This window comes from Leopardus geoffroyi, chromosome D1 (assembly GCF_018350155.1).
Source record: "Leopardus geoffroyi isolate Oge1 chromosome D1, O.geoffroyi_Oge1_pat1.0, whole genome shotgun sequence".
Taxonomy (NCBI): domain Eukaryota; kingdom Metazoa; phylum Chordata; class Mammalia; order Carnivora; family Felidae; genus Leopardus; species Leopardus geoffroyi.
In genome coordinates this window covers 87,935,824-87,960,242 of record NC_059329.1, presented here as the reverse complement: position 1 = coordinate 87,960,242, position 24,419 = coordinate 87,935,824, and the positions used below count along the sequence as shown (strand labels likewise).

Here is a 24,419-nt window from a genome sequence, read left to right as displayed (position 1 = left end):
TGCTGGCTGAGCAAAAAACAGTTCCTTTCACACAGGCCCTTAGGAAACAGAACCAATTTTGACTCGCTTACGTAGAAAATTAATCTAGGGGAACTTTGGAGGGAGAATTCAACCAGACTACAAAAAGCCAGGATTTGGGCAGTTCCAAAATGTTCTCTCTAAAGATTCAGATTCTAGGGTGTGACTGTCTGACTGCTGTCTTGGGTCACGTGCCCACTTTGGGGCCAGAGTGCGTCGAGAAAGGGATAATTGTCTAAAGCAGACTCTGAGTGCTGCTAAATAGGGAGATGGGGAGAGGGCTCCTGGGAGTTGAAATGACCAAGGGTCATAATAAACGGCCTTAAGCTTTGGGGTTTTTTTCTGCAAAAAGTTCCGACTCACACCATGGACTGGAGCATTGGGCGTCTTGACCCAAAGGCAATAGGCCAGATGAGTGGAGAGTCAATAGCCTTTGCATGGTTTTTATAGGAATTTCCATACTGGGTTTAATATTGGGGGGTGATAACCCCATTGGATCCTCTCTCTTGGGGAGTGAGCTATGGATGCAAGATACACCCATTGCGTAGATAGTGGAACTCCTAGTATATCCTAAAGGACACTAACCCATTGTCCAACTTCATCCTGAAAGGACTGAGCCTCAAGATATGAGTATATTCCCTTGGCTCCTATGAGTATATTCCCCTTGGGCCCCATGACTTAACATGTAGGGTGTGTCCTGATAAGATAAGAGCCTGCCTCACCCACATTTTTGGACTTGGAACTCCCTGAGCATGAACCATGCTTTATATGTTTGAGTCCTCTGGGGCCAGATGATTCATCTTGCACATTGTAAGTTCCTCATCAGTGTTCAACATCTGCTAGTTTACATTGGGTTTGTTTTCCTTGCAAACAGTCTGAACTAATGCTAACATTTCTAAGAGATTCTTGTGCTGAGAAGGCACAGCACTGGCTGGAAGCAGTACTTACCTGATATCCCCTCTAATGAGGGGAACTTGATGGTGCGGGGTTCTGTGCTCTGTTTTACATGTATTTTTTTCTATACTATCATCATCTCACTGATTAAGAAGAAAACTACGTTTGAAGAAATTTGAATTGCTGACTGTCACCAAGGTTAATATATCATCAAGTCTAGGGTTCACACTCAGCTGCCCCGTTGGCCACTGTGCTGCCTTATGTCCTTTGCACCTGCCTTTAATGCATGCCAATTTGACTTTGGGACAAAGCCTGGAGGAGATCTGGGTGCTTTTTTGCTTTGAAGAAATTGATTCCTGCCTCTTTTTAGAAATAAAAACATGAAGTACAGTTGTTTTTTCACTGAAAGTTTAGGTTATCCAACCGGGTGAGCTTTATAGAACCCACTTAGGACTGTTAGGAAACATGATATAATTTCAAAACACTGTGTTTGCCACAGTCTGTTTCCAAGATCCACTGCCTCTCATCATTATTTCATTTCAGGATAACAGCAGTTGAGTGCATGGATTTGGTAGTTGGGGGCCTGGGTTCAGATCCTGTCTCTTCCACTAATTGGCTATGTCTCTGGACAAGTTTTCTGGCCCTCTCTGAACTCCGGCTTCCTGCACCTACCTCAAAAAAAATTGTGTGAGGCTTGTGGTCTCACATTTGCAAAGTGTCTGGCAGATAGGAAGTGGGCTGTAATAAAGACGCAGGTTACACAGAGTCCAGGTTGTTAAAACTAAAGGGGATCAGAGAATCGACAGTGAAACACATTGTATTCACTCCACTGGCTTTGTAGAAATTGACCAGAGATCTCCCATTCATATTGCCTATTATGGGATTGTTCACCACAAGATTTTTACTTGGGCTAAAACTTCCTGTTTATATATACATTATTTTGGAGTAGATGGGTGCCTGCAAGGCTCTGTCGTAAGGATGTCTGTCTGTCCGTCCTCCTTTTCCCCAGCAGTCATGTAGGGCCACAGCCTCTGGGAGGCGAAGTGGTGAGACACCACACACCCTGCAGGGGGCAAGGGCACTGAACTGGGAAACAAGTCCTACACTGTGGAGTGAGGACCTTCATTTCCGTGATGGGCTTCCCTAAGGGTGCTTCTCTCTCCAGCCTCACTATTGTTGGCTCCATGCAAACCGGCGGACCACACCGTGTCACTCCTATATACAATCCGTGCCCACGCTGGCTCAGTTAACACCACCCCGTCTGGCTGTCAGTTTTATAGAAATCAGGCAAAACGTTGATGCTGATAAGATGGAGGCCTTACGGGAATGTAAACAGCGTTGTTTACCTTCTCATGTGTTTTCGTGACATGGTGTTATGGCCAGAACTGGAACTTAGTGTTTCAGTTCATAAACTCTCCTGATGTAGACAAAATGGGGCCTGACCCTGAATGTTAAACCCTGGAGTATGCTGGTCCCAACTTGAGGGCTTACCGTGTGCCAGGCACTATTCCAAACACTATAAATGTAGCGGTCCACTTAATTTTTCTCAGTAATCATGAATAGTATTTATCATCTATACCCAAATCCATCAGAGTGCTTACAAATTACAGTTTCCTGTCCATTTCTGCCCTTGGATTCAGTCAGGTCTAATCATACTGTAACTCCTCCTGCCCTTTCCTGGTGCTTGAATGAGTGAAAAAGGTTGTGTTCTTTGCAACCAAATATCTCTAACCAAGACATCTAGTGAAAAGGGTTAACTGACAGTTGCTAACTAAACCACCCTCCTTCCGGAGCTATGGGAAGCAGTTAAAAGAACACTCAAGATTGGGATGGAAATAACGTGTATATGATATGAATAATGTAGCTTTGAGAATTTTTTTTTTAAGATTCGGGTTTACAATGAAATCCCACGCCAGCAATCCTTTACTTAAATGCAATACACTTGCAGCAAGGTAAAGTGCCAGGCCCCGTGCGTGCCCATGCCTCAGAGGCTTTGGGCATACTATGTCGCCACCCTGAGACTCTGCGTCAGCCTCACGGCTGTAACCGTGACACCCATCTTAACGGACATTTGACTTTCAGCCTCTTGGCCTCTGTTCCCCCCACCTCTGGCAACGAGAGCATACTCACCTTTTGAGGAACTCCCCCCACCCTTTAAGTGCGGTATCGGCGGAACCGTTAACGAAGGTGGCCTACCCTCCTCCAGCCGAGAAAGCTGGGCATGTTCTTCCCAAGAATTTAAGTCTTCGGTGGAGTTCTGCAAGGACTGGGGAAAACAAAAAAACGGTTTTGGTTGAAGGTGTGAGCCTCTCAGGAAGCCTGCAAGTAACAGACAACCCAACTCAGAGTAGCTTAATCAGACAAAGTCTGATTTTCTCGCATAAACACTCTGCAGGTAAGCAGCCTCTGGCATCTGTTCAACTGCTCCACAATGTCTGGGCTGGTGTGTTTGTTGGTGATAGTCTTGGTCTTTCCCTCCTGATCACAAAGGGACTGCAGAAGTTCCAGCAAGTTTTAAGGCAGAAAGAGATGAAGGGAAAGCTTCAGTTTTCATCACTCTTATCAGGAAAGTATAATCTTTCCCAGAAATTCCCAGCTCTCCTCTGGTCATATCTTCTGACCACAACTGTGTCCCATGGCCACCCCTACCTTAAGGGGGACTGGCAAAGCTAGTATTTAATTTTTCCAACCTCTGTAAGGGGAAGGTGGCAAGGGTAAAAGGATAAGGGAATAGTCATTAAGAATAGCCAGCCAATGAGGCGCCTGGGTGGCTCAGTCAGTTGAGCGGCCGGCTTCGGCTCAGGTCATGATCTCACAGTTCGTGGGTTCCAGCCCCACGTCGGGCTCTGTGCTGACAGCTCGGAGCCTGGAGCCTGTTTCAGATTCTGTGTCTCCCTCTCTTTCTGTCCCTCCCCCCTCATGCTCTGTCTCTGTCTCAAGAATAAATAAACATTAAAAAAAAAAAAAAAGAAAGAAAGAATAGCCAACCAACAGCTGGCTACCACCCCCGGGACAGAACTGAACAGGTTATTGACTCCTTCCTGCTACCTGGATCCTGAAGCTACTCCGGTTTTTGTACCTCCTCCACCTAACTCTTAAGCTTTCACACCCATGAGCTGTCTCCTAGCCCTCTGTGTAAATTCTCAGTATCAATTTCTGTTGCTTGTGCCCAGAAAATTCTGACAGATGTATACACTGAGTGTTGCTGTCCAGATAACATGAGAACGCACGATCGTAAGCCGTCAGGAGGTGTTCGCTGCAATTATTTTTACCCACAGGCCGTCCAGCTGGCTGATGCCGGTGCATCTTCCAAGGCCTGTTCGCTCCATTGCGCTCAACTGCCTCTCAGGCTTCCATTTATTAAAGGATTTGCTGACCCTGCCAGTACAGAGGAACACCCACTGAGGGAAATGAGAATAAGGACTGAACTGTACTTCTCAGAAACTTTTATAAATGGAGGGTGTTGTGAAGTGTGAACGTCCCCTGGATCTGGTCCCCTAGATCCAGACCAACACAATGGTTAATTCAGATGAGTGATCGAGAAAAAGGCTGTTCCCAGAATAGCTGGGCACAAACAACTTCCAAGTAGAGCCAGCCCCCTGCCGGGAAGAGGACAGGAGGCCAAGTGCCCAGCTGTGGGCCTGCCCTGAGGGCTGGGGGGGCTGTGGGGGGGGCCAGAGGAGGGGCGGTGTAGCTCATCCACCTGTTAGGAATGCCAGCTCTGACGCTAACCAGTCACAGGACCTCAGGCAAGTTGCTTCACTTCACGTGCCTCAGTTTTCTCATCTGGAAAATTCAGATAATAACATCCCAGACCAGGGTTGTTAGGAAGATTAGTGGAGTTAAGCGTGGCACACGGTAGGTAGCCTCTCTTCACGTGTTTACTATCACTGTCCTCAGCACTACAGCAAGGAAGCAGTTTCCAGGGTATAGGGCTTGCTAAATTATCTGGAGTGGGTTTGGTCTTCTGGAAGTGACACCCCCCCCCCCTTTCCCCACTCCATTTTCCTAGTCAACTCACCAGGGCTTCATGGTGGACTAAGGAATCCACCTAAGACTGTATAATCATCACAGTCACACTTTATTGAGCACCCACTGTGTGTCCCAGGTACTGCGTGTACATATTTTCATCAACTACATCAACCCTGTGAAGTAGATATTGTCTTCATTTTATAGAAGATTGAAGTTCAGAGAGGTGATGTGATTTTCCCCCAGTCGCAGACTCCTGGGTTCCAACGTGCATTCAGGCTACTATAACAAAATGCCACAGACTTGGTGGCTTAAGCAACAAACGTTTATTTCTCACAGACCTGGAGGCTGGAAAAGTACAAGAGCAAGACTCTGGCATATCTTGTGTCTGGTGAAAACCCCTTCCTGGCTCACAGGCATCCATCATCTGGCTGTTTCCTCACAAGGTGGAAAGGGCAAAGGAGCTCTCTGACCTCTCTTTTCTTCTTCTTCTTCTATTAATGTTTATTTATGAGAGAGAGAGAGACAGAGCGTGAGTGGGGGAGGGGCAGAGAGAGAGGGAGACGTAGAATCCAAAGCAGGCTCCAGACTCCGAGTTGTCAGCACAGAGCCCAATGCGGGGCTGGAACTCAGGAACCCTGAGATCATGACTGTTAGGATGTCCTTGGAACCACAGTAGAGGGGACAGCCATCTCGCCAGCACAACCCAACGAAAAGCCCCTAGTAGCTGCCAGAACGAATTGGAGGTCAACCAATCACGGAGCGACAGCACGACCCGACGCGAAAAAGGCCCACCCGGACCTAAACCCGGAACCGCTGCAGCTTAAAAACCCCACCCCACCACACCTGGGTGCGACTTCCCTGGCTTTTCTTTCTCTCTCTCTCTCTCCCTGAGTCACGGAACCTCGCCCGAGACCTTAGTTCCCAAATAAAGCCTTTGACTGCTAAAATTTTGTAGCCTCTGACTCCTCTCTTTACCCTGCCTTACGCCTGACCCTAACAATGACCTGAGCCGAAGTCGGATGCTTAACTCAGCCACCCCCTGAGCTCTCTTTTTTAAGGGCACTAATCCCATTCACGAGGGCTCCACCTCCTGACCTAATCACCTCCCAAAGGCCCCACCTCCTAATGGCCTCATATTGGGGGTTAGGATTTTAACATATAAATTTGGTGGTGGGGGGGCGACCACAAACATTCACTCCACAACCTCTCTGTTGTATTCCAAACCACAAGCACTACATGGCCCTAAAAGCCATCTGGAGTCAAGGCAGACATGGCAAATCACCATGTGCCCTTCACGAGCCTGGGAACCTGGGGAGGCTGTGATCACCAGCAGTGTGTCTAGATGCAGAGCTGCGGTGCTGAGCTGTCTTACTCCTCTGGCAGGCCATGGCTGAGGCAATGAGGCAAACAGTAACCCGTGTAGTCCCGGCAGCTCCGGGCTGAAGAGGGCTTTGGCGATGGGAAATCATAACCCCCGACTAAGGGGCAGCAGCCTGGGTTAGAGAGTTTAAATCAGAGTGTTGGGAGGAACCCTCACCCCACTGTGCCATGTGTCTGTTTTTTTTTTTTTTTAAGTTTGTTTAAGAGAGAGAGAGAGAGATGGAGGGAGCAGGGGAGGGACAGAGAGAGAGGGAGACACAGAATCCAAAGCAGGCTCCAGGTTCTGAGCGGTCAGCACAGAGCCTGATGTGGGGCTCGAACTCACGAATTGTGAGGTCATGACTTGAGCCGAAACCAAGAGCCTTAATGGACTGAGCCACCCAGGCATCTTGTGTCACATGTCTTAAGGGTGACACTCGTGTGCCTCCTTCTCCTGAGAGTGGAAGAAGAACTGCCCTTTTGGGTGACTGGAGAACAGACCAGGTCTGTCTTTGGCCTGCTCTTCGCTGTGCCAGTAAAGGCTCTTTCTCTGTGGACAAGGCCCTTTCCCACAGGGCCTTGCGCCGGGTAGGTGAGCTCAGCTGAGGGATGTAGTTCTAGTAATCCCACCTGGCTTCCAGACCTCAAGCCGTGTCCTCCAACAGACCTTTAGTAGCAAAGAGGAACCCGTGTGAGCATCTCTCTCACTGGTTCCAAGGGCAGGCAGGGAGCTTGGGTCTTAGCAATTGAATCCCTCAGGGGTACCTGGGTTGCTCAGTCAGTTAAGCATCTGATTCTTGATTTCCACTCAGGTCATGATCTTACATTTCATGAATTCGAGCCCCACATCAGGCTCCACACTGCCAGCACAGAGCCTCCTTAGGACTCTTTCTCCCTCTTTCTATGCCCCTTCCCCTCTCACTCTCTCAATCTCTCTCTTTCTCTCTTAAAAAATAAACAAATCAAAAAAAGAAAGAAAGAAAGAAAGAAAGAAAGAAAGAAAGAAAGAAAGAAAGAGATGGAATCCCTCAAGCCCCAACAGGATGGTACTTAATGGGGAATTTGAAAGGCAAGACAGGTGACACTAGAGCTTTAGAGCCCAGGGAGGGGAATGTTCTGTTTAAGATAGATGAGGTAACTAGGGGTATCTAGGGACACCTGGGTGACTCAGTTAAGCATCTGACTTCAGCTCGGGTCAGGATCTCACAGTTCCTGGGTTTGAGCCCCATGCCGGGTTCTGTGCTGACAGCTCAAAGCCTGGAGCCTGCTTCAGATTGTGTCTCCCTCTCTCTCTGCCCCTCCCCCGCTTGCTCTCTCTCAAAAATAAACATAAAAAAATTTTTTTTTAAATAAACGTAAACCTGTTCTATCTTTTCATCACCAACTTTACTTTCCCAGATGTTTGCAGGAATAATTTGTGGGGTTTTGCCGTAACTACTGAGGTTATTACCCCATATAGACTTTGCTGGGATTTATTTCAGTGTTTGTTCACTGTGGCACCTGAGTTTTCTTGTTGTGTGGTTGTTAGAGGAAACCACCTTTCTTTTAACCTACCATTTGTAATGTTATGATTGTCTTATAATTAAGCCACCCAGTATAAAATCTGTTTAGATTACCATGGAGTTAAAATCTGTAAGCTTTTTCTCTTTGAATGGATACATAGGAGTAAAAATGTGATTGCATTGCATCATTTAAAGAACATAATGCAAAATCTAAGGATCTTCAACATAGAATAAAAGAGTTAACATTACTGAACATGTTCTATGGCAGAGTACTTAGATTGTCTCATTTAATCTTACCAATTCAAGGAGTAGGTATTGATGAGGTTTTAGGGGTGATAGCGGGGCTCATGGGGTCCAGAGCCAAGGACATCTTTGGTGCAAAAAACGTGACTTTATTAAGCCACGAGGACAGGAACCATGGGCAGAAAGAGTTGCCCAGGGACAGGAGGAGAGACTGGTTATATACTATGGGGCTGGGGGAGGTAAAATCCAGGGGAAGTTTCCAGTGAGATTTTCATAGGTTAAAGAAGACTACCAAGATAGTGGAGGTCTAGCTATTGTCAAACTAAGGTGGTTTTCCCTCTAGCAAAGCATTAGCATTAAGACCATAGGGAGTTCCTGGAGAAACATTTTACTCTGCCAGCTTCAAGTATTTGTCAATGGGCTGCAGGTTATAAGGTAATTTAGTTCTATCTGCCATTTCCTTCTGCCTTTGTCCCCCACATCAATAGGAGGGGTGATGGAGATTTAGGTCCTGCAGGATTATGATCTCAGTTAACAAATTGTTTCCCCCTTTCCTTTGTTTTTGGGCAGCCAGGAGTGCCTGAGAAATATCACACATATTCCATCTGGGGGTGGGGGTCAGGGGAGGGGGTGTGGCGGTGTTTGTGGCTGTCAGCTTGCCTTATGCTCCTTCATCTGGTACCATTATTATTCCCATTACATAGATAAAAAACTGAGGTTCAGAAAAGTTCATCCACACAGCTGAGTACACAGTAGGTCCAGGGCTTGGTCCCAGGTCTGAGTCCAAAACTCTGGTTCTCACCACTACTATGCTTCTGTAGAGGTGGGGGTGGGGGGGCGGGGAGGAAGTTTCCTCTATTCTCTTAGGTTCAGTAGTTGGATCGTGTGAATTAAACTGGGAAAAAACAGATTAACAGAAAAGATTTATTATGCATGTACATGGGGCCTCACAGAAAAGATGTGAAAACCCAAAGAAACATTTAGGCTTGAGAGCTTATAAGCCATTTTAACAAAGGGTGACATTGTGGACCAGAGACAAGACAAAGGAAAAGGGGATTGGGCTTCTAGAAGTCATAAATTGTAGGAAGGTAGATATATGGGGGAAGTTTATCAAAGATAAGGGTTGTGTAGTAAGATTTGTTTATGCAGGCTCAAGTCCGTGCCATCTCCAGTGATAAGAATCATCTCTTCTTCCTGATATGGGAAAGGGGAGGAGGATACCTTCACAAAGGGAAATTTACATTACCTTCACAAAGGGAAATTTATACCCTGCTTTTAGGCAGAAAGGGAGAGTACAGAGCTTCCCCTGTGTCTGCTGTTCCTCAATTGCCTTCAGTTCACAGTAATCCTTATGCCAAAGTGGCATGTTTTAGGGTGCTATATTCTGGTCCCCTTCAGTTCCCCAAACACATAACACTGTTTCAAAAGTTCTCAAGTATTTATTAAGTCTATTATATGTTCAATATTATAAGGCTGGATTCTTGCCCTCAAGGAGTTTACACTAAGTATAGGAAGACAAAGCTTCTCAGCTTCAGATAGGTCCCTCAGTGGGGACAGCTGCTCCTTACACTTGGACAGTTTCTAAGCTTACAAGTGCTTCACACACACCATTCTGTCTTCTGTCGGATTGCCACAAGCAAGTGAGGCAGCCTGGTTCTCTTATTTCTGTTTTACAGAAAACTGTCTTAGAAGTCAAGCAACTTACCCAAAGATCTCCAGCCTGGACATCTGTCTCCACTGTTGTGCTACACACACACACCACACACACACACACACACCTATATACAGCATCTGTATATAGCCATTTTTGCTAATGGAGCTGGTACTGACTAGCCAATCTAAACTGGCCCCTACATACCAATAATCATTAGGTACCAATAATCATTAGGTGGAGGCTTTGAAGGAAATTTATCCCCCCCCCCCGCCCCAGTCTGTGGCTAATACGAGTTACTCATGTATGTAAATGAGCTGGACAAGTCCCTTGGACAGTACAGGTCACTTTTTTTTTTAATTATTATCTTTTTTAAATGTTTATTTATTTTTGAGAGAGGGAGACAGAGGGTGAATGGGGGAGAGGCAGAGAAAGAGGGAGACACAGAATCCGAAGCAGGCTCCAGGCTCTGAACTGTCAGCACAGAGCCTGACACGGACTCGAACTCAAGAACCGTGAGATAATGACCTGAGCTGAAGTCAGGCACTTAACCCACTCAGCCACTCAGGCACCCCTACAGGTCACTCTTAAAGAGAGTGAGCTATTTGAGGTGGGATTTCCTATGGGCAGTTTGCTTCCTGTTAACGCCTGGTAATGTGTCTGGAAAAGAACTAAATTAAACTGCATTTCATTGAAGACATTCTACTGCCGCTCTATTACAAGTCCATACCAGAGTCCCCTTTTCCAGAATCTTCCACAACCCTGGGAAGTTTGGCAGAAACATCGGTTGGTTTTAACAGCCATTCCCAGTCAACCATCTTCTCCTTTGCCTCCCGTAGGATAGATGTCAACTCATTTCCCCAGATACTTTGCAGAGAGAGTGGTAAGGGAAGTCTGCTGTCGCAGTGGGCAGGTTTTTAGGAAATATTATTTTTCTCCCTATGAAAGGAGAAGACTGAAAAATGTATTCTCTTGTAGTTCAGGCCAGCTCCGTGCTTCCTGTTTTTGTCTGAGTTTCTGATGACATGTGAGATGAGAGCTGGAGCCATGGCCGCAATTGCGGCAAAGCCAGGTTTGCGGAACGTAGGGGCAGTGGGAAGAGTCGAGGGGCGGGACCGGAGGGGGCGAAAAAATTGGCTGGCGTCTGGTGGCCGCGGGGCGCAGCGGAAACCCGGGGGCGGTAGGGCAGCGGATTAAGGCGCGCCTGCGGGTCACCGCTGCTCGTCAACCCCCTCCTGCTCCAGGGGCGAGGCCAGTCCTCAGTGGGCGGGGCACGTCCTGGGGCGTGGCCAGCCGGCCGCAGAACCCCGCCTATTCGGGGGCGGGGCTGGTCGAAGGGGTGGGGCCGCGCTCCGCCGGGGCGTGGCCTGTGGAACCTCAGAACCTGACGACTCGGGGTTGGGGCGCGCGTCTCCAGGCGCGGGGTTCCTCCCACGCAGCCTCCTATTCAAAAGATGCCGAAGGGGCGGCGAGGCGGCCAGAGCCCCACCATGAGCCAGCGGCCTGCTCCGCCCCTCTACTTCCCGTCCCTCTACGATCGCGGCGTCTCCTCGTCTCCGCTCAGCGACTTCAACATCTGGAAGAAGCTTTTTGTGCCGCTGAAGCCTGGCGGGGCGGCGCCGGGGGGACGGTCCCTCCCTCAAGCGCCCCTGCCGCCGCCACCCGGCCTGGGGCCCCCGGGCGAGCGCCCCTGGCCCCCGCCCTGGCCTTCCGGCCTGGCCTCCATACCCTACGAGCCTCTGCGCTTCTTCTACTCGCCACCGCCAGGGCCCGAGGTGGCTGCGTCGCCCCTTGCTCCCTGCCCCACGACTCCTCGGCTCGCCTCCGCCTCCCACCCCGAGGAGTTATGCGAGCTGGAGATCCGGATTAAGGAGCTGGAGCTACTCACCATCACTGGGGACGGCTTCGACTCCCAGCGCTGTGCGTGACCTCCTTGGCCGGCCTTGACTCGCTCCCCCCCTTGGCTCCGTGCCTCCCAAATCCCCTCCCCGGCAATGTGGCCACCGGCTAAGACTTCAGTCCAGATCCCAGATCGACAATCCCCGCCCCTAGCACCCAGATTCACTCCTCCTGGATTTCAACCGACGCCCTCCCTCATCACTGTCAGGATTTCGTGAACACTCTTGTCCCAAACTTCACCCTCCCTCCATCCTGAGCCCTTTTGGTAATCTAGATTCTCAGCCTGCAAACCTCCATCCACCACCACCCCATCCTGCACTTGATACCTCCTGCACCATAATTGCCCCGTCCCCTGTGGTAGTAATACTACCATCACCCGCCACACACAAACCCCTTCCTTTAGAGACCTGAGCTTTAGTGTTTACCTCCAACTGCGGCCCTCCATGTGAGGAGGGGGAAGCGAATAGCAGTTGGAGTGTCTGTAAGTAGAGGTGGGAATTGTGCAAGACCCAGAAAGCCCAAGGACAGTTCACTGAGGGCCTCTGGGGCCCTCCACTTCTTAATGCTGGAAGGTAACCTCCCTGTGAACCCTAGCCCTGGCTCTGGTAGCCCTCTCACCAGGGTTTTGGACTCTAGATGTTAGATCTAAAGTCTTAGGGCTCTGGACGAGGGCAGACCAGGTGTGCTCTGATGTGGGCAGGATTCCTCTAGCATGCAAGCTGACGGTTGTTCTCCTTGAAGGGTAAAGTTAAATTTGATTCTACTCGGCACGAGGACCTCTCACACTGTAGAATATTCACTACCATAGGCTGTTCTGCAGACTGTCTTTCTATCACCTGTTTCGGCTAAGGCTTGCAGTTCAACACTGGAGGAGGGAAGATTGTTCTAGAAGGACTATCCCCGCTATTATAAACAACCACACAGGTTAAGTTGGCTCCCCTGCCACACACGGAAGGGGAGTATGAAATAACCTAAATGTTTAGGTTAATGTGGCCATGAGAATGGTCCCCAACTCATCAGGCACCCTGTAAGGTCCTCTTCCCCAAAGGCACGGAAAAAATCCCTAGAAAACAGGCTGAGTCTTGGACCTCTTTACGACATTTTCTCCACTTAAACATGTTTTGGCTGTTAGGGGTTTTTTCCTACCCATGTTGGGTTCTGGGTTCATGCAGGGAGCACACAATTGCGTCCCAGAAGCTTACTTTGGAAGCGTTAGAAGAGCCCTTATCTTTACTACAGCCATGTTTGTTTTGCTCTCCTGCAGATAAATTCTTGAAGGCACTGAAAGATGAAAAGTTACAAGGACTGAAGACAAGGCAGCCTGGAAAGAAGTCAGCCTCTCTCTCCTGAGGATCTGCCCCCCAGAGCTAGGGCAGCTGCCTCCTTAGGTGTTAGTGCTTAGATAATGTGTCCCATTTGTTGTCGTGTCAAAGATCATTATTTTCTGTTCTGTATTTACTGCTGTTCTCATTGCTCCCAGCATGTACTCCATATACAGTGCCCACTTGTGTGGTAAATCTCTTGGTTTGTCTGCTCTCTGTGCTGCTGCTGGGGGAGCTCTCTCACAGGGTCTGGAAGCTGCTGCCCAGCTGGCATTCAGGGGACTCCCCCCCCCCAACACCTCCAAGTGGAGGGAATTGGGAAAAGCCAAGGGCAATATATATTTGGTTGTGGTGCCCCTACTCAGAAAGGGTCTTTGAGGACTGGAACAGAGAGTTGGTTTTCAAACAGCTTTAGTCCTGGGAAGTGTTTTGTTGGATAGCTTTTGGACCACAAAACTCTTTGATGATCTGATCAAAGCCATGGTCCTTCCTAGAAATTCACGTGCTTATTATGTACCAGGTGCCCTCCTAGACTCTTGGGATTGGGAGTTGGGGAGACACAGACAATAAATATCATAATATGGTATCACAGATAACCTGCTAAGGGGGAAACAAAAATAGTAGGGCAAGGTTGGTCAGGAGGGTCAGAAGAAAACAGGGTGGCATTTCAAATAAGGTTTCTAGAAGAGGTAACATTTAAATAAGGTGTGAAGGAAGTTGAGGGTGATAGCCATGTGGCACGTGGGGGAATGTTCCAGGCACAAGGGCCAGTGCAAAGGCTGAGGCTGGGGGCATACTGGGATGTTTTAGGGTCAGCAAAGAGCCCAGATGGCTGGAGCGGGAGGACTGAAGGGAGCATGGTAGGGTTGAGTGCAGAGGGTCCTTCCACATGGGACTTTGCAGCCATGGCAATGACTCTGGGTTTTACTCCCAGTGGAGGATGTAGTAGTTAGAGGTTTTTCAGCCAAGTGATAGTGTCTGACTTGTGCTTGTAAGAGTAGACTAAGAAGCAGGGAAAGCAGGAAGAAGGCTGTCATAATAATCCAACTAAGAAGTGATGGTGCAGCACAGTGTGGCCCCGCCCCACCTGTCCTTTCCCCCCTGCTGGGGCAGAGGTGTCTATGGCTTGTGGCACCACCCGTGAGGCCAGGTGCTGTCTTTATGGCAAGGAGGAGCGAGAGCTCAGCGACACAAGCCCACAAATAAAGAATATTTTAGGAAACAAGTCTTCATCGAGTGTAACATTTTGATGCTTGGCATCTGGATTTCCTTGTGCCCTCACTATGCCTGCAGCCACTGTGGAACATAGCCAAATATTTGTGACGTTTGGGCTTTCCGCAAAGAAGAACGGAAAGGCATCTTAGAATCAAGTGAAGGAAGTGTCGAGGAGGGGGCGTGGCCAGCTCTTGACCAGTAGCCCTGAGCCTGAGATTCACTCTTGGACTTGGCAACAAGGATTTAGTGTTGGTGATCTTGTCAAGAGCAGTTTCCGTTGAGTGATAGGGGTTTAACGCCCGACTCGAGTTGGTTTAAGAGAGAAGCGGGGGAGATGAATTGGAGACCATGGGTAGAGGAGACTCTTCCGAGGTTGTTAGCTGCCGTGGAGAGCAGAGAACTAGAGCAGAAACTGGCAGGGCAAGCGGAGTGGAGAAGGCTTTCTTTATAAAGACGGGAGAAGTGACTGCCTGTGGTCGGGAGGGAGAAAAAGTGATGATGGAGGAGACGAGGAATTGCTGGAATTGTGCCTGGAGTGGACAGATAGGTGGGACCTATTTCTGTAAGTGGAGCAGAGATGGTTCATCGGGAATCACACCAGGTCCCGTCTGTGGTGTGAGGATACAGATGCGGGGAAATGGGGAAATGGCTGGTAGGAGCCAGGAAGTTGCATACACAGGCCCAAATTTTCCAGCAGCGACAGAGTGTCTGAGGACGCAAATGCGCATGCCTGCAAGGCCCAGCTGGGAACCGTGGAAGAGCGTGCAGGGAGCCCCGTGGAGACAAGCCAGCCGCGGTGCGTGCCGGGCAGCCGATCCCGAGTTCCAGCGGCGTGTTGCCCAGGCAAGAGCGGAGCACTGTGTCAGATGAAAGTTCCTGGCTTCTAAATCTTAGCAGCGAATTCAAATGGTTCGAAAACGCAGTTGCGGCCGAATAAAGGCTGGTGTGTCCCGCAGTTTGTAACCTCTGATCCGGTAGGAGTCCTCTTAACCCTGGGCAGGGATTCCAGGCCCTACTCCCCTCCCCGGGAAGAAGGCAGATTTCTATTGCCCCAAGCCGGTTGTTGCTGGAGAAGCTCCCTTGTTCACCCTGGAAAAATTCAGGCTGGCAAAGCCAGTGAGAAGGGCCGGAGAATTTTAATGAGAGGGTGGGGAAAACCAAGGGCAATGTATCTAGTGGGGGCCTGTTTCCCATCCCCTCCCCCATCCCAGTAGCTCTCGCCCCCTGAGGACCCCTAACCACTCACCTCCTTCCCCACCACGCTCATAAGATTGGCCACCTATTTATTAATTGCATACCATGTGCCAAGCACAGAGAGACAATTGACATGAACAATTCAATCCTCCCCATCGCCTTGTGGAGTAGGCACGACACTTGGCGTGTTTTATAAGTGAGGGAAGAGAGGCTCCTCCAGAATAAAATGGAATGGAAGAGACCGCTCGCCAAAGAAGAGGATATTGGCAGATGAAAAGGACAGGAGTCCTGATTGAGAGGACAGCATATGCAAGGAATAATAGACGAAGGCGGTGGCGTGCTGGAGCCAGCTTGAAAAGCTTGTGAGAGCCGATTGTTAAAATTCAGCAATTTTGTAAGCTGGTTGTTAAAGACATCCGTTATTAAAAAGTAAACTGCATCAGGGTGCCTGGGTGGCTCAGGCGGTTAAGCGTCCAGCTCTTGATTTCCAGTCAGGTCATGATCTCATGGTTCGTGAGATCGAGCCCCGTGTCGGGCTTTATGCTGACAGTGCGGAGCCTGCTTGGGATTCTGTCTCTCGCAAAATAAAGAAATGAACACTAAAAAAATTAAACTGTTTCAACTCACAAACTATATTTACAACTAAGTTTAATAGAGATTCAAAATCCATCACTTCCTAATTATTTTGCTACATTTTACAACTAGCTATGTTCTTCAGGTTATATCTATTTGTACCACTATAGTTGGTGGAAATACCGTGTAACGGTGTAATAAGTTGCATTACTTCCTGATAATGTCATGTTGGTATTTTGATATTGGCCATCATGAGAGTTTTTACACTGTGGAAACTGGTGAATGTACAAATCAGGTTTGTTCCTACCCATCTCCACTCCCCCAAAGTGTTGGTTGTTGAACATTTACTAGCACACCACCAGATACGAAACAGAAGTACCACTTTGTTCATAACTGAGCTTAATAAAGAGAAAGCTGCTCTGAAGCATTTGAAGTTGGGCTGAAGGTATAAACGAGGCTTCCTTCTTCCTCTGGCCTGATTGGCCCACTCCATTGTAAACATGACAGAGGCAGGAAAGAAGCTCCTGGTCAGGCCTGGCCACAAAGGCTGTACCCTGAAATAGGCTTTCATGGAGCACATATGTGCTGACATAAGATCTAGTAAGCCTACCCTCTGGTAACATGGGGCCCAAGGAATGTTCTGGACTCTGGTCAATCAGATTAGTGACTTCTACTTTCTGGTAATTAGGGTACAGGGAATCTAGAGGTAAAATACCCTGCAGGTGGGGGACTGAAGTCCCTCCTCTCCAGTGGTAACTGTTTTGAGCAAGATAGAACATGGAACTTTACTGAACATGAAACCAGCTATTTATGCCACACCCCCTTCATCACAGATCTGTTAGTCCTGAGGGAAATACGAAATTCAAGTGTAATGGGAAAACCTCCCACTTCTTTATGCAAGTGATTTGTTCCCCACTCTACGGCCAAAGGAGTCAGGCAGGATCTGGGCCCACAGGAGCCTGACTTCTAGGAAGAGAAGGAAGAGAGAGCCTATCACCCCTTTAACGCTTTCTCGGGGAGCAAACATTGGGTGCCTCCTGGCACACCCGCCTTTTCAACAGTGTCTTGATTTTGTCGCCGGCCAAATGTGTGGCCTTGAGAAAGTCACCCAACCCCTCTGAACCTGTTTCCTCATCTGTAAAATGGAGACGTTGCTCTCACAGGATGGTTGGTGGGGGTCAAGAAATAAGGTGACAGATGTGAAGCTGCCCCCAGTTGGGAGGAAGGTGAGTCTTTTTTCTTGAGAGGGCCGACCACATTTCTTCCAGGCAGCACCCCATCGCCCACAGCAGACAAGCCAAGGGCTCAGCCTCTCTGCAGGTGGGTCCTCTGAGGGAGGGCTGTGGCCACCCACCACCCGGCGCCTTCACCTTCCACACCAGGGAGTCAGCTCACACAGAAGGTGCGTGCGCAGCGCCTGGAGGAAACAGAACTAGAGGGGAACCCCAAAAAATGAATCCCTGAGCTGAGAATCCACCTATCTCAGGGTTTCTTTTGGTTGTGGGGTAGGGGGTGTGGGGGGAACAGAGTGGCTCTAACTAGCTTAAGTAACAAGAGGGGCTGACAGGGAGGTTCTCTGGTTGCAAGCAATAGAAACTAACATGAGAGAAATGTTAAGAAAGGAGGCATCCAGGTCTCTAGAAGGAAAGGAACGCGGTGCTGCCAATGGAGGGCTGCACTGCAGCTTTCAATCCTCAGAGAGGAAATGCAGTTGGGGCTCCACCCCGGCTCCAAGTCCATCTCTGTCCATGTTGGGGAGGGAGGGGTGGCCAGTCTCCTGTGACGGCAGCCCCTTCAAGCACTCAGTGGGGGGGACAAGCTGCGTTCAAAGACACCACTTGTCCCTCATGGGCCTCATGCTGATTGGCACGCTGATTGGCCTCTTATCTCTTGCTCCACATTCCTGCCTCGCCCTCCTCGTAAAGTAACTCCTCAGTGACTCACACAGCCACACTGGGCTTCCTATTCGCAACCCACAGCAAACGGTTTCCTACTCCCAGTTCCTAGGAGTTATGTCACAAGCTGGCGGGAGAGGGGAGCCAGAGCGGCGAAGGTCACACAGTCAGCAGGGTCCGGAAGGAGGGTTCCTCTGGAGGGAGGAATCAATCAGTATCAGCGATTCCACCTGTCCATTCACAGACTCACCGAGGATTATTAATCTCATCTCAGAGTTGATCTGAATGCAGCTGGTTCTGTAACTCTGAACACTGCATGTAAATTAAGCCTGCATTCATTTTACTCCTTTGTTCATTTATTCATCCTAGCATTCTTCCAATGAAGCAGGTTAGTCACTTTCTCTGAGCCTCTTTTCTCATCTGGAAAACGTGCATAATAATACCCCCTGCTTGGGGTTGTTTCAAATGAAGTGAGATAATGTGTGTAAAGCGCTCAGCTCACGACTTGACACCACCATTTTGCTTGGTAGGGTTTGCTGGGCACATTTTGCACCCGGGTTTCCGGTCCTTAACACAAAACCCTCCTGTTTCTCTCATGGTGGGACCCACTAGGTGGCAGCCCGAACTTAGAAGTGGGAGGGAAAAGACCCCCCCCCCCACACCCCTTTGCTTTCTAGTCCTCTCCCATCCAGAGCTGACATGTATCAGCTTGTTCATTAGTATGAAGGAAAATTCTAGTTTTGAAACCTGTGAGGAGGAGGAGACATTCGGCCATTCACTGCAAAAATAAACACAGGTGCAGGCCCGGGGCCTTTTGAGCCGCTGCAGGCAGCTGCCTGCTGAGAGGCACATTTTACTCATGTGGGGTGGGGGTGGGAGGTGGGGGGGGATCTCTTTTCAGAACCAGTTGCAAGGTGAAAAGTCCGGTTCACATGAATAGAAGAAGCTAGACTGAAAACTCATTAACACTTATTGTCTGTGTTGGTCTGCCGGGGCTGCTATACCCAAATTCCGCAGACTGTGGGGCTTAAGCAAGAGATGTTTACTGCTCACAGTTCTGTAGGCTGGGAAGCCCAAGCCCAAGGTGCAGGCCAGTTCTTGTTCCTGGTGAGAACTCTTGTCCTGGCTTGCAGTTGACTGCCTTCTTGCTGTGTCCTTACATGGCAGAGAGGGTTCTGGTGTCTCCTCCCCTTCTTAAAAGCACACTGATCCTATCTTGGGGACCCCACCCTCATGATCTCATCCAAATATAATTACCTCCCAAAGTCTCCCTCTCCATATACCAGCACATCGGGGATTAACATACAGGTTTGGGGCGGGGTGGCACAAGTCAGTCTGTAGCATCATCTACAGTGTATTCCTAGTTATTCCTCCCTCCTGTCATTTATCTACCTAGTTCCTATTAGTCATATATATATATATATATATATATATATACACCATCCAACCATTAATGGATGACAATAATAAATAGGCAGATAGACAACAGTCCCTAAGTAAGTACATCTCTCTCTCTCTCTACTTTCATATAAATAAACAAACATAAATATATATAAATACAGATATTTATCTCTTGGCTGTTGTCTGTCTATTACCTGTTATTATTGTTATCCATGAATGGATGGATGGTCTAGACCTATGCTGTCTAATAGAACTTTCTGCAATGATAGAAATGTTCTGAGTCTGTGCTGTTTAATATAGAAGCCATTAGCCACATGTGGCTGTTGAGACTTGACATGTGGCTAATGCAATTGAGGAACTGGATTTTAAATTTTATTTCATTCTAATTATTATATTTCTGTATATTTTATTTTTTATTATTTTATTTTAGAGAGAGAGAGAACGAGCCGGGGAGAGGGGTAGAAGGAGAGAGAGAATCTTAAGCAGGCTCCATGCTCAGTGCTGAGTCCAATGAGGGGCTCGATCCGATGACCCTGGGATCATGACCTGACCTGAAATCAAGAGTCGGACATTCAACCAACTGAGCCACCCAGGTGCCCCATTATATTTCAGTTTAAATAGACACCTGGGTTACTGGCTACTGTGTTGGACAGCTCAGACCTAGACAGAGGTATATAAATAAATAATAATCCATCATGCTTGTAGGGTGTCATGCAGGTATAAGCCAGGCACTTTCTCCTTTCAGCTCTACAGTCACGTCATAAACTAGATCTTCTCTTCATTTCACAGATAAGGCTCAAAGAGGGGACATGACTTGTCCAAAGTAACTAGAATGAGGTAAAAGTGAGGTTCAAATCCAGGTCTGGATGATTGCAAATCCTAAAATGGGGATCCCTATACCCATGTGGTAACAATGGTCATGGCATAGATTCAGAGCTACAGTAAAACCTTTAAAAAAGATTTTAGTGTCCTCTTACTCCATATGTAGCTTAAAATGAAGACAATTCCCCCACTTCCACCCCATGGTGACTACATTACTTTTTTTGCCCTAAATATCAAATGATATTTTAACAGTCTCCATCTTCCCCCCAACCTCCCATTTATTTCCCTCCCCCTCATTTTGAGTACCTGCCTTGCTGAAGCCCTAATTCTGCTTAATCTTTGGCCAGGTAAGCCAACATCATGTATACAAGGTATGAGGTTTATCCTGTATTGATTGCAGGGTACAGAGCCAGATAATTTCCCCACTAAATTCTCTTCCAACTCAGTGAGTCTGGGATTGTATAATTTAAAAAAAAAAACAAAAAACAAAATACATCCTTTCATCACATGGCGATTTCTAATATTCTGAGAATTTGTAAATGCTTGTTAAAATCTTTTTCTTATGGGGAATGGAGAAATTAATTTTAAGTGACAGAAAAGACAAGATGTGAGCAGAATCGCCTCTAACACCTTGGAAAGAAAATTATCACTAAGACAACGTGCTTTATTTCAAATGCAAATTTTGCCAAGAAAAAAACAAACACAATTTCAACTAAGCTCAACAGACAAATGCAGCAAAGAAATGGTATCCTTGCAAAGCTCTACCTGATTCGCCTAGATTTGCTCCATCGAGCACTATATTTCAGAGGCTGAATAAACACCAAAACCCATTCATTAATAACCCAGTGCATTCTGAATGGCACTTTATTGATATGAACAATGTAAAATGAAAGTATTCGGCGTGCTGTGGTTTCATTTGTAAAATATGCGGTTCCTGAAATTTTCATTTGGATTGCATAGTACAGTCCCCAAATCGGTTATTCCTTTTCTTACAATTTGGGTGCCTGATTTCATTTGACAGCTCTGAAATTTGGGTTTGTAACATTTGTTGATTCTTGGAAGAAGGCAATTTGCTCTCTGTCCCCAAGGAGATATTGTGGGTATCCTCCTTGCTGGTTAAAGATCACTGATAAGGAAAACTGTGTAACATCATTAGAAGATGCAACTGTAGACTCTGTCTTTTCTAAACCTAAATGTTTCCAGAAGGAAGGGGACTTTGGTTTTCATTTGGATGTGTTTTTTTTTATTTCATCTACCTCTTACGAGCTGGAAAATGCACTGAATGAAAGGTGGTCCTTCACATGTTGGGCTCTGTGTCTCAAGGATTAATCTTTCTTGATCATAAGCTCTGCGAGGGGCAGCGCTGTGTCCTGTTCACTGTTGAATCCTCATCACTTAGCGCGGAGTCTGCTGCAGAGTAGGTACTTAGGAAATGTTTGCTCAGCCAATGAAGAGCTGGCTGGATGGCTATGTGGAAGGTTCTATCAGTGTTTCCTGTATAGTTCCAATGAGATGAAAGATTAATGATCCATAGGATAAAACCGTGCCCATAATGCATGGTCCTGGCAGAAAGGCAGCCCCTGGAGCCTTTCTTCAGCCCTCATTTCTGCTCAGTTGTGGCATCTGATTTCTGGTCCTAGTCTTTGGTTCCCTTACCTGGGCCCATTCTAAGGAATTGGTCACCCAGACACCGAAGGCTAGTATGGGACCTACCAGTTTTGGTGACAAAATCTTAAGGAGAAGTAAACTCTTAGTTTCCAAAGCACCTGGATATTAATATATGAAGCAATTCATACAATTTGGCAGCTCTGTGTTTTCACAGTCTTAAGACTTTCCAGGCCCTTTCTTTTGACATTACCAAATTTAATCTAGAAAATGGGTCTTCTCCAGGAGGATGCAAATAGCTTTTGACTTTGCCATCACAAATCCTAGCAGCGTAAGGTGAAGCATGAGTAATCTAATCCAACATCTGGCTTACTTGTAGACTCTGTGCCCCACATCCAACTGTTTCCAAATATCCTGTGGGCAAGACATCTATCCGGGTGGTAGCCTGATTTTTCATTAGGTTGTGTTGGTGTCACTAGAGATATGGCCTCAAGAGGTGTGGCCTCCACAGGCCCTTTGGGTCTCCCAAAGGCTGTAGCTACCAACTGTGATGGAGTTGGCACCAGGGGCAAATGTAAACTCTTTTATATGTTCAGTGAAAGTCCATCAGAGTCCAGAGCAAGCTCATATAGCCCATTTAGAGACCAGGTAACCTGGAGGGCCTTTACCTTCAAGAGTTTGCTAGAATTCTTTGGTTTGGAGGAGGGGTTGGTGGTGAAACTGTTAGGCTAATAAAACCTTATTTCAGTTCTAAGAAGTCAGATGGACTCTCTTTAAATATGAGTTATATGTTTATGTGAAAACAGGAACACTGCAAAGTTAAAATGAAGCGCCCAACTGTGCAAACCAGTATTTTGCCACAACCACACCTCCAAGACATCATAGAGAGACTCCAAGCAATTATGTTTCCTGCTAACTGTGTACATTTTACAGGTAATTGACCGTTGACCACTCCCTCACTAATGTTTCCATTATGTGATTCCACACCCTTCCTTAGGTGCATTCTTTCCAGCTTCCAGTGGCCAGCAGAGCTCATGAATTGGATGCATGACAATGACTCACAGAAGTCTAGAGATCATCCTTTGGAATAAGTTTGCTCTCCTTTTTCTGATGGGACCGCAGTAGGGAAAGGCTGGGATTGCCGTGTGTCTTTTCCAGCTCCCTGCATCTGTGTCTGTCTGCCATTCCTGGGATGAATGGCACTTCCCTATATTTGATCATTTCATTTGTCCTTCAGGTTCAGAGCAGCCAGGGTCCGGGAGGGAAGAAAAAGAAAATGGAGGCATAGGGAACCCCTCCGTTCCTGGGCACACTGGCCCTGTTCTCCGCAATGGTGAGTGAGCACCATAAAATTTTTTGGAGGCTCCAGGTTTAGTCCCCATCACCGCAGCAAGACAGTGGCTTTGGGAGTGTTTTTTTGTGCATATGTGAGCCCTCTTTACAGAGGGGCAGAGAGAGGAGTAAAAGTTGCTTCTTCAGTCTCTAAGTACTTCTGAGTACTTGCAGAGAGCTTCAGACTAGGCTCCAGTGAGAAACAACATGCAGTTACTGTCCAAGCTGAGTCTGAATGGAGCCACAAAAGCCCCCGGGTTGTGGCTCTCCATTAGGACATAGGGACTCCTCCAAAACACTCAGAGTTGGTTTTCATTTGTCTATTTTTGTTACAGGAGATAGTTTTACTTACCTATATTCTAAGTCTCCTTGGCCTCAAGGCTACTTCTTATTCAATATTCTGTTTTCTTAGACCTTTGCTCTGAGTACAGCCCATCATGGCCTCTGAGGCTTGACCATTGAGTTTCAGCATCTGTTGCTAATAGACTCTGTGTCTTGTATTTCCTACAGAGAGAATCCAGTTGGCTTGGCCCCATGTGCTGAGCTACATTTCTTGTGGCTGGTCAGCCTATGAGTTTGTGGCTCCTGGGTCAGAAGGGTCTCCTGTTCAATCAGCTTACATCAAAGGGCAGGACATTGATACAACACACAAATAGGGCTGAACGTAAGGCAGACATCATGATTGCTGGGACTAGCAAAGGCAGGGAAAGGTAGGTGGTCTTGGAAGTTTGTGTCCCATACCTATGTCATCCTGGACTCCTTGGGAGCCACTGACCTGGATGGGACTTCTTTATGCTCTGAGAAGGGCATATGACAAGACATTGGCTTATTCTGCCCTGGGTGCCCTGGGAAGTCATTGGCTCCAAGATCACAGTCATGGGTGTGTTGACTGGATGGCCAGGGGTGAGTTCTTTTTGGCCAAGGAGCTCATGCCTCAGGCTGGGATGGCTTCTGAGACCACAATGGGTGCTCTTGTCCGATAACTCACTGTGCAGTTGGATTGTGAAGGGGACTCCATCTCACCATATAGAGGAAATAGAATGAGAAAGTAGGCAGGTTTGGGGGAATGAAAGCTTATGCCTTTTATTTTAAAATAAAAAATTCTACCAGCATATGAACACTCTGTTCCTGCACAGGCCAAAGATGTACGAAGTTAATCAGAAAGCAAAGCATGAAGTGACAACAGCTAGAGTCCAAGTTCCTGTTCAGTACTTATCTTTGCCTCATGTGTAATCTAATGTGGTTGGTGGGAATCGCCAGCCTAGGTTTTCCACCCTGAGTGAAAGCACAAGTACAAGTGCTTGTATCGCCTCTGAAATGTAAACAGTGACAACAGCAACAGCAAAATACAGCTCCACATGAGGCTGGCTTTTGTGGGCAGTTCCAGAGTTGGGAACATTTTCATTTTTTTATTTTATAGAATATATATTATTTTATTTTATAGAATATGTGACCAATTAGTTCAGTAGATAGAAGGAGCTAAAATATTTCACCACACAAGACAGAATTATGAAGCTAATAC

The 24,419-nt window shown here is 47.5% G+C and overlaps 1 protein-coding gene and 1 long non-coding RNA gene across 2 annotated transcripts; one reads left to right on the top strand and one right to left on the bottom strand.

Annotated features, from left to right (window-relative positions):
- Nucleotides 1–8,898: 8,898 nt before the first annotated feature.
- On the bottom strand, nucleotides 8,899–11,690 carry LOC123601561. Its single transcript, XR_006714158.1, has 2 exons — nucleotides 11,528–11,690; nucleotides 8,899–9,182 (listed from the first exon to the last, which is right to left on the bottom strand). It is a non-coding gene; the product is annotated as an uncharacterized LOC123601561 (long non-coding RNA).
- Nucleotides 10,958–13,059, top strand: CD1H11orf91 (chromosome D1 C11orf91 homolog). The gene is made up of 2 exons (XM_045484910.1): nucleotides 10,958–11,559; nucleotides 12,803–13,059. The coding sequence occupies exons 1-2, from the start codon at nucleotides 11,094–11,096 to the stop codon at nucleotides 12,886–12,888; spliced, it is 552 nt and encodes a 183-aa protein (XP_045340866.1). The 5' UTR covers nucleotides 10,958–11,093; the 3' UTR covers nucleotides 12,889–13,059.
- The last annotated feature ends 11,360 nt before the right edge of the window (nucleotides 13,060–24,419 follow it).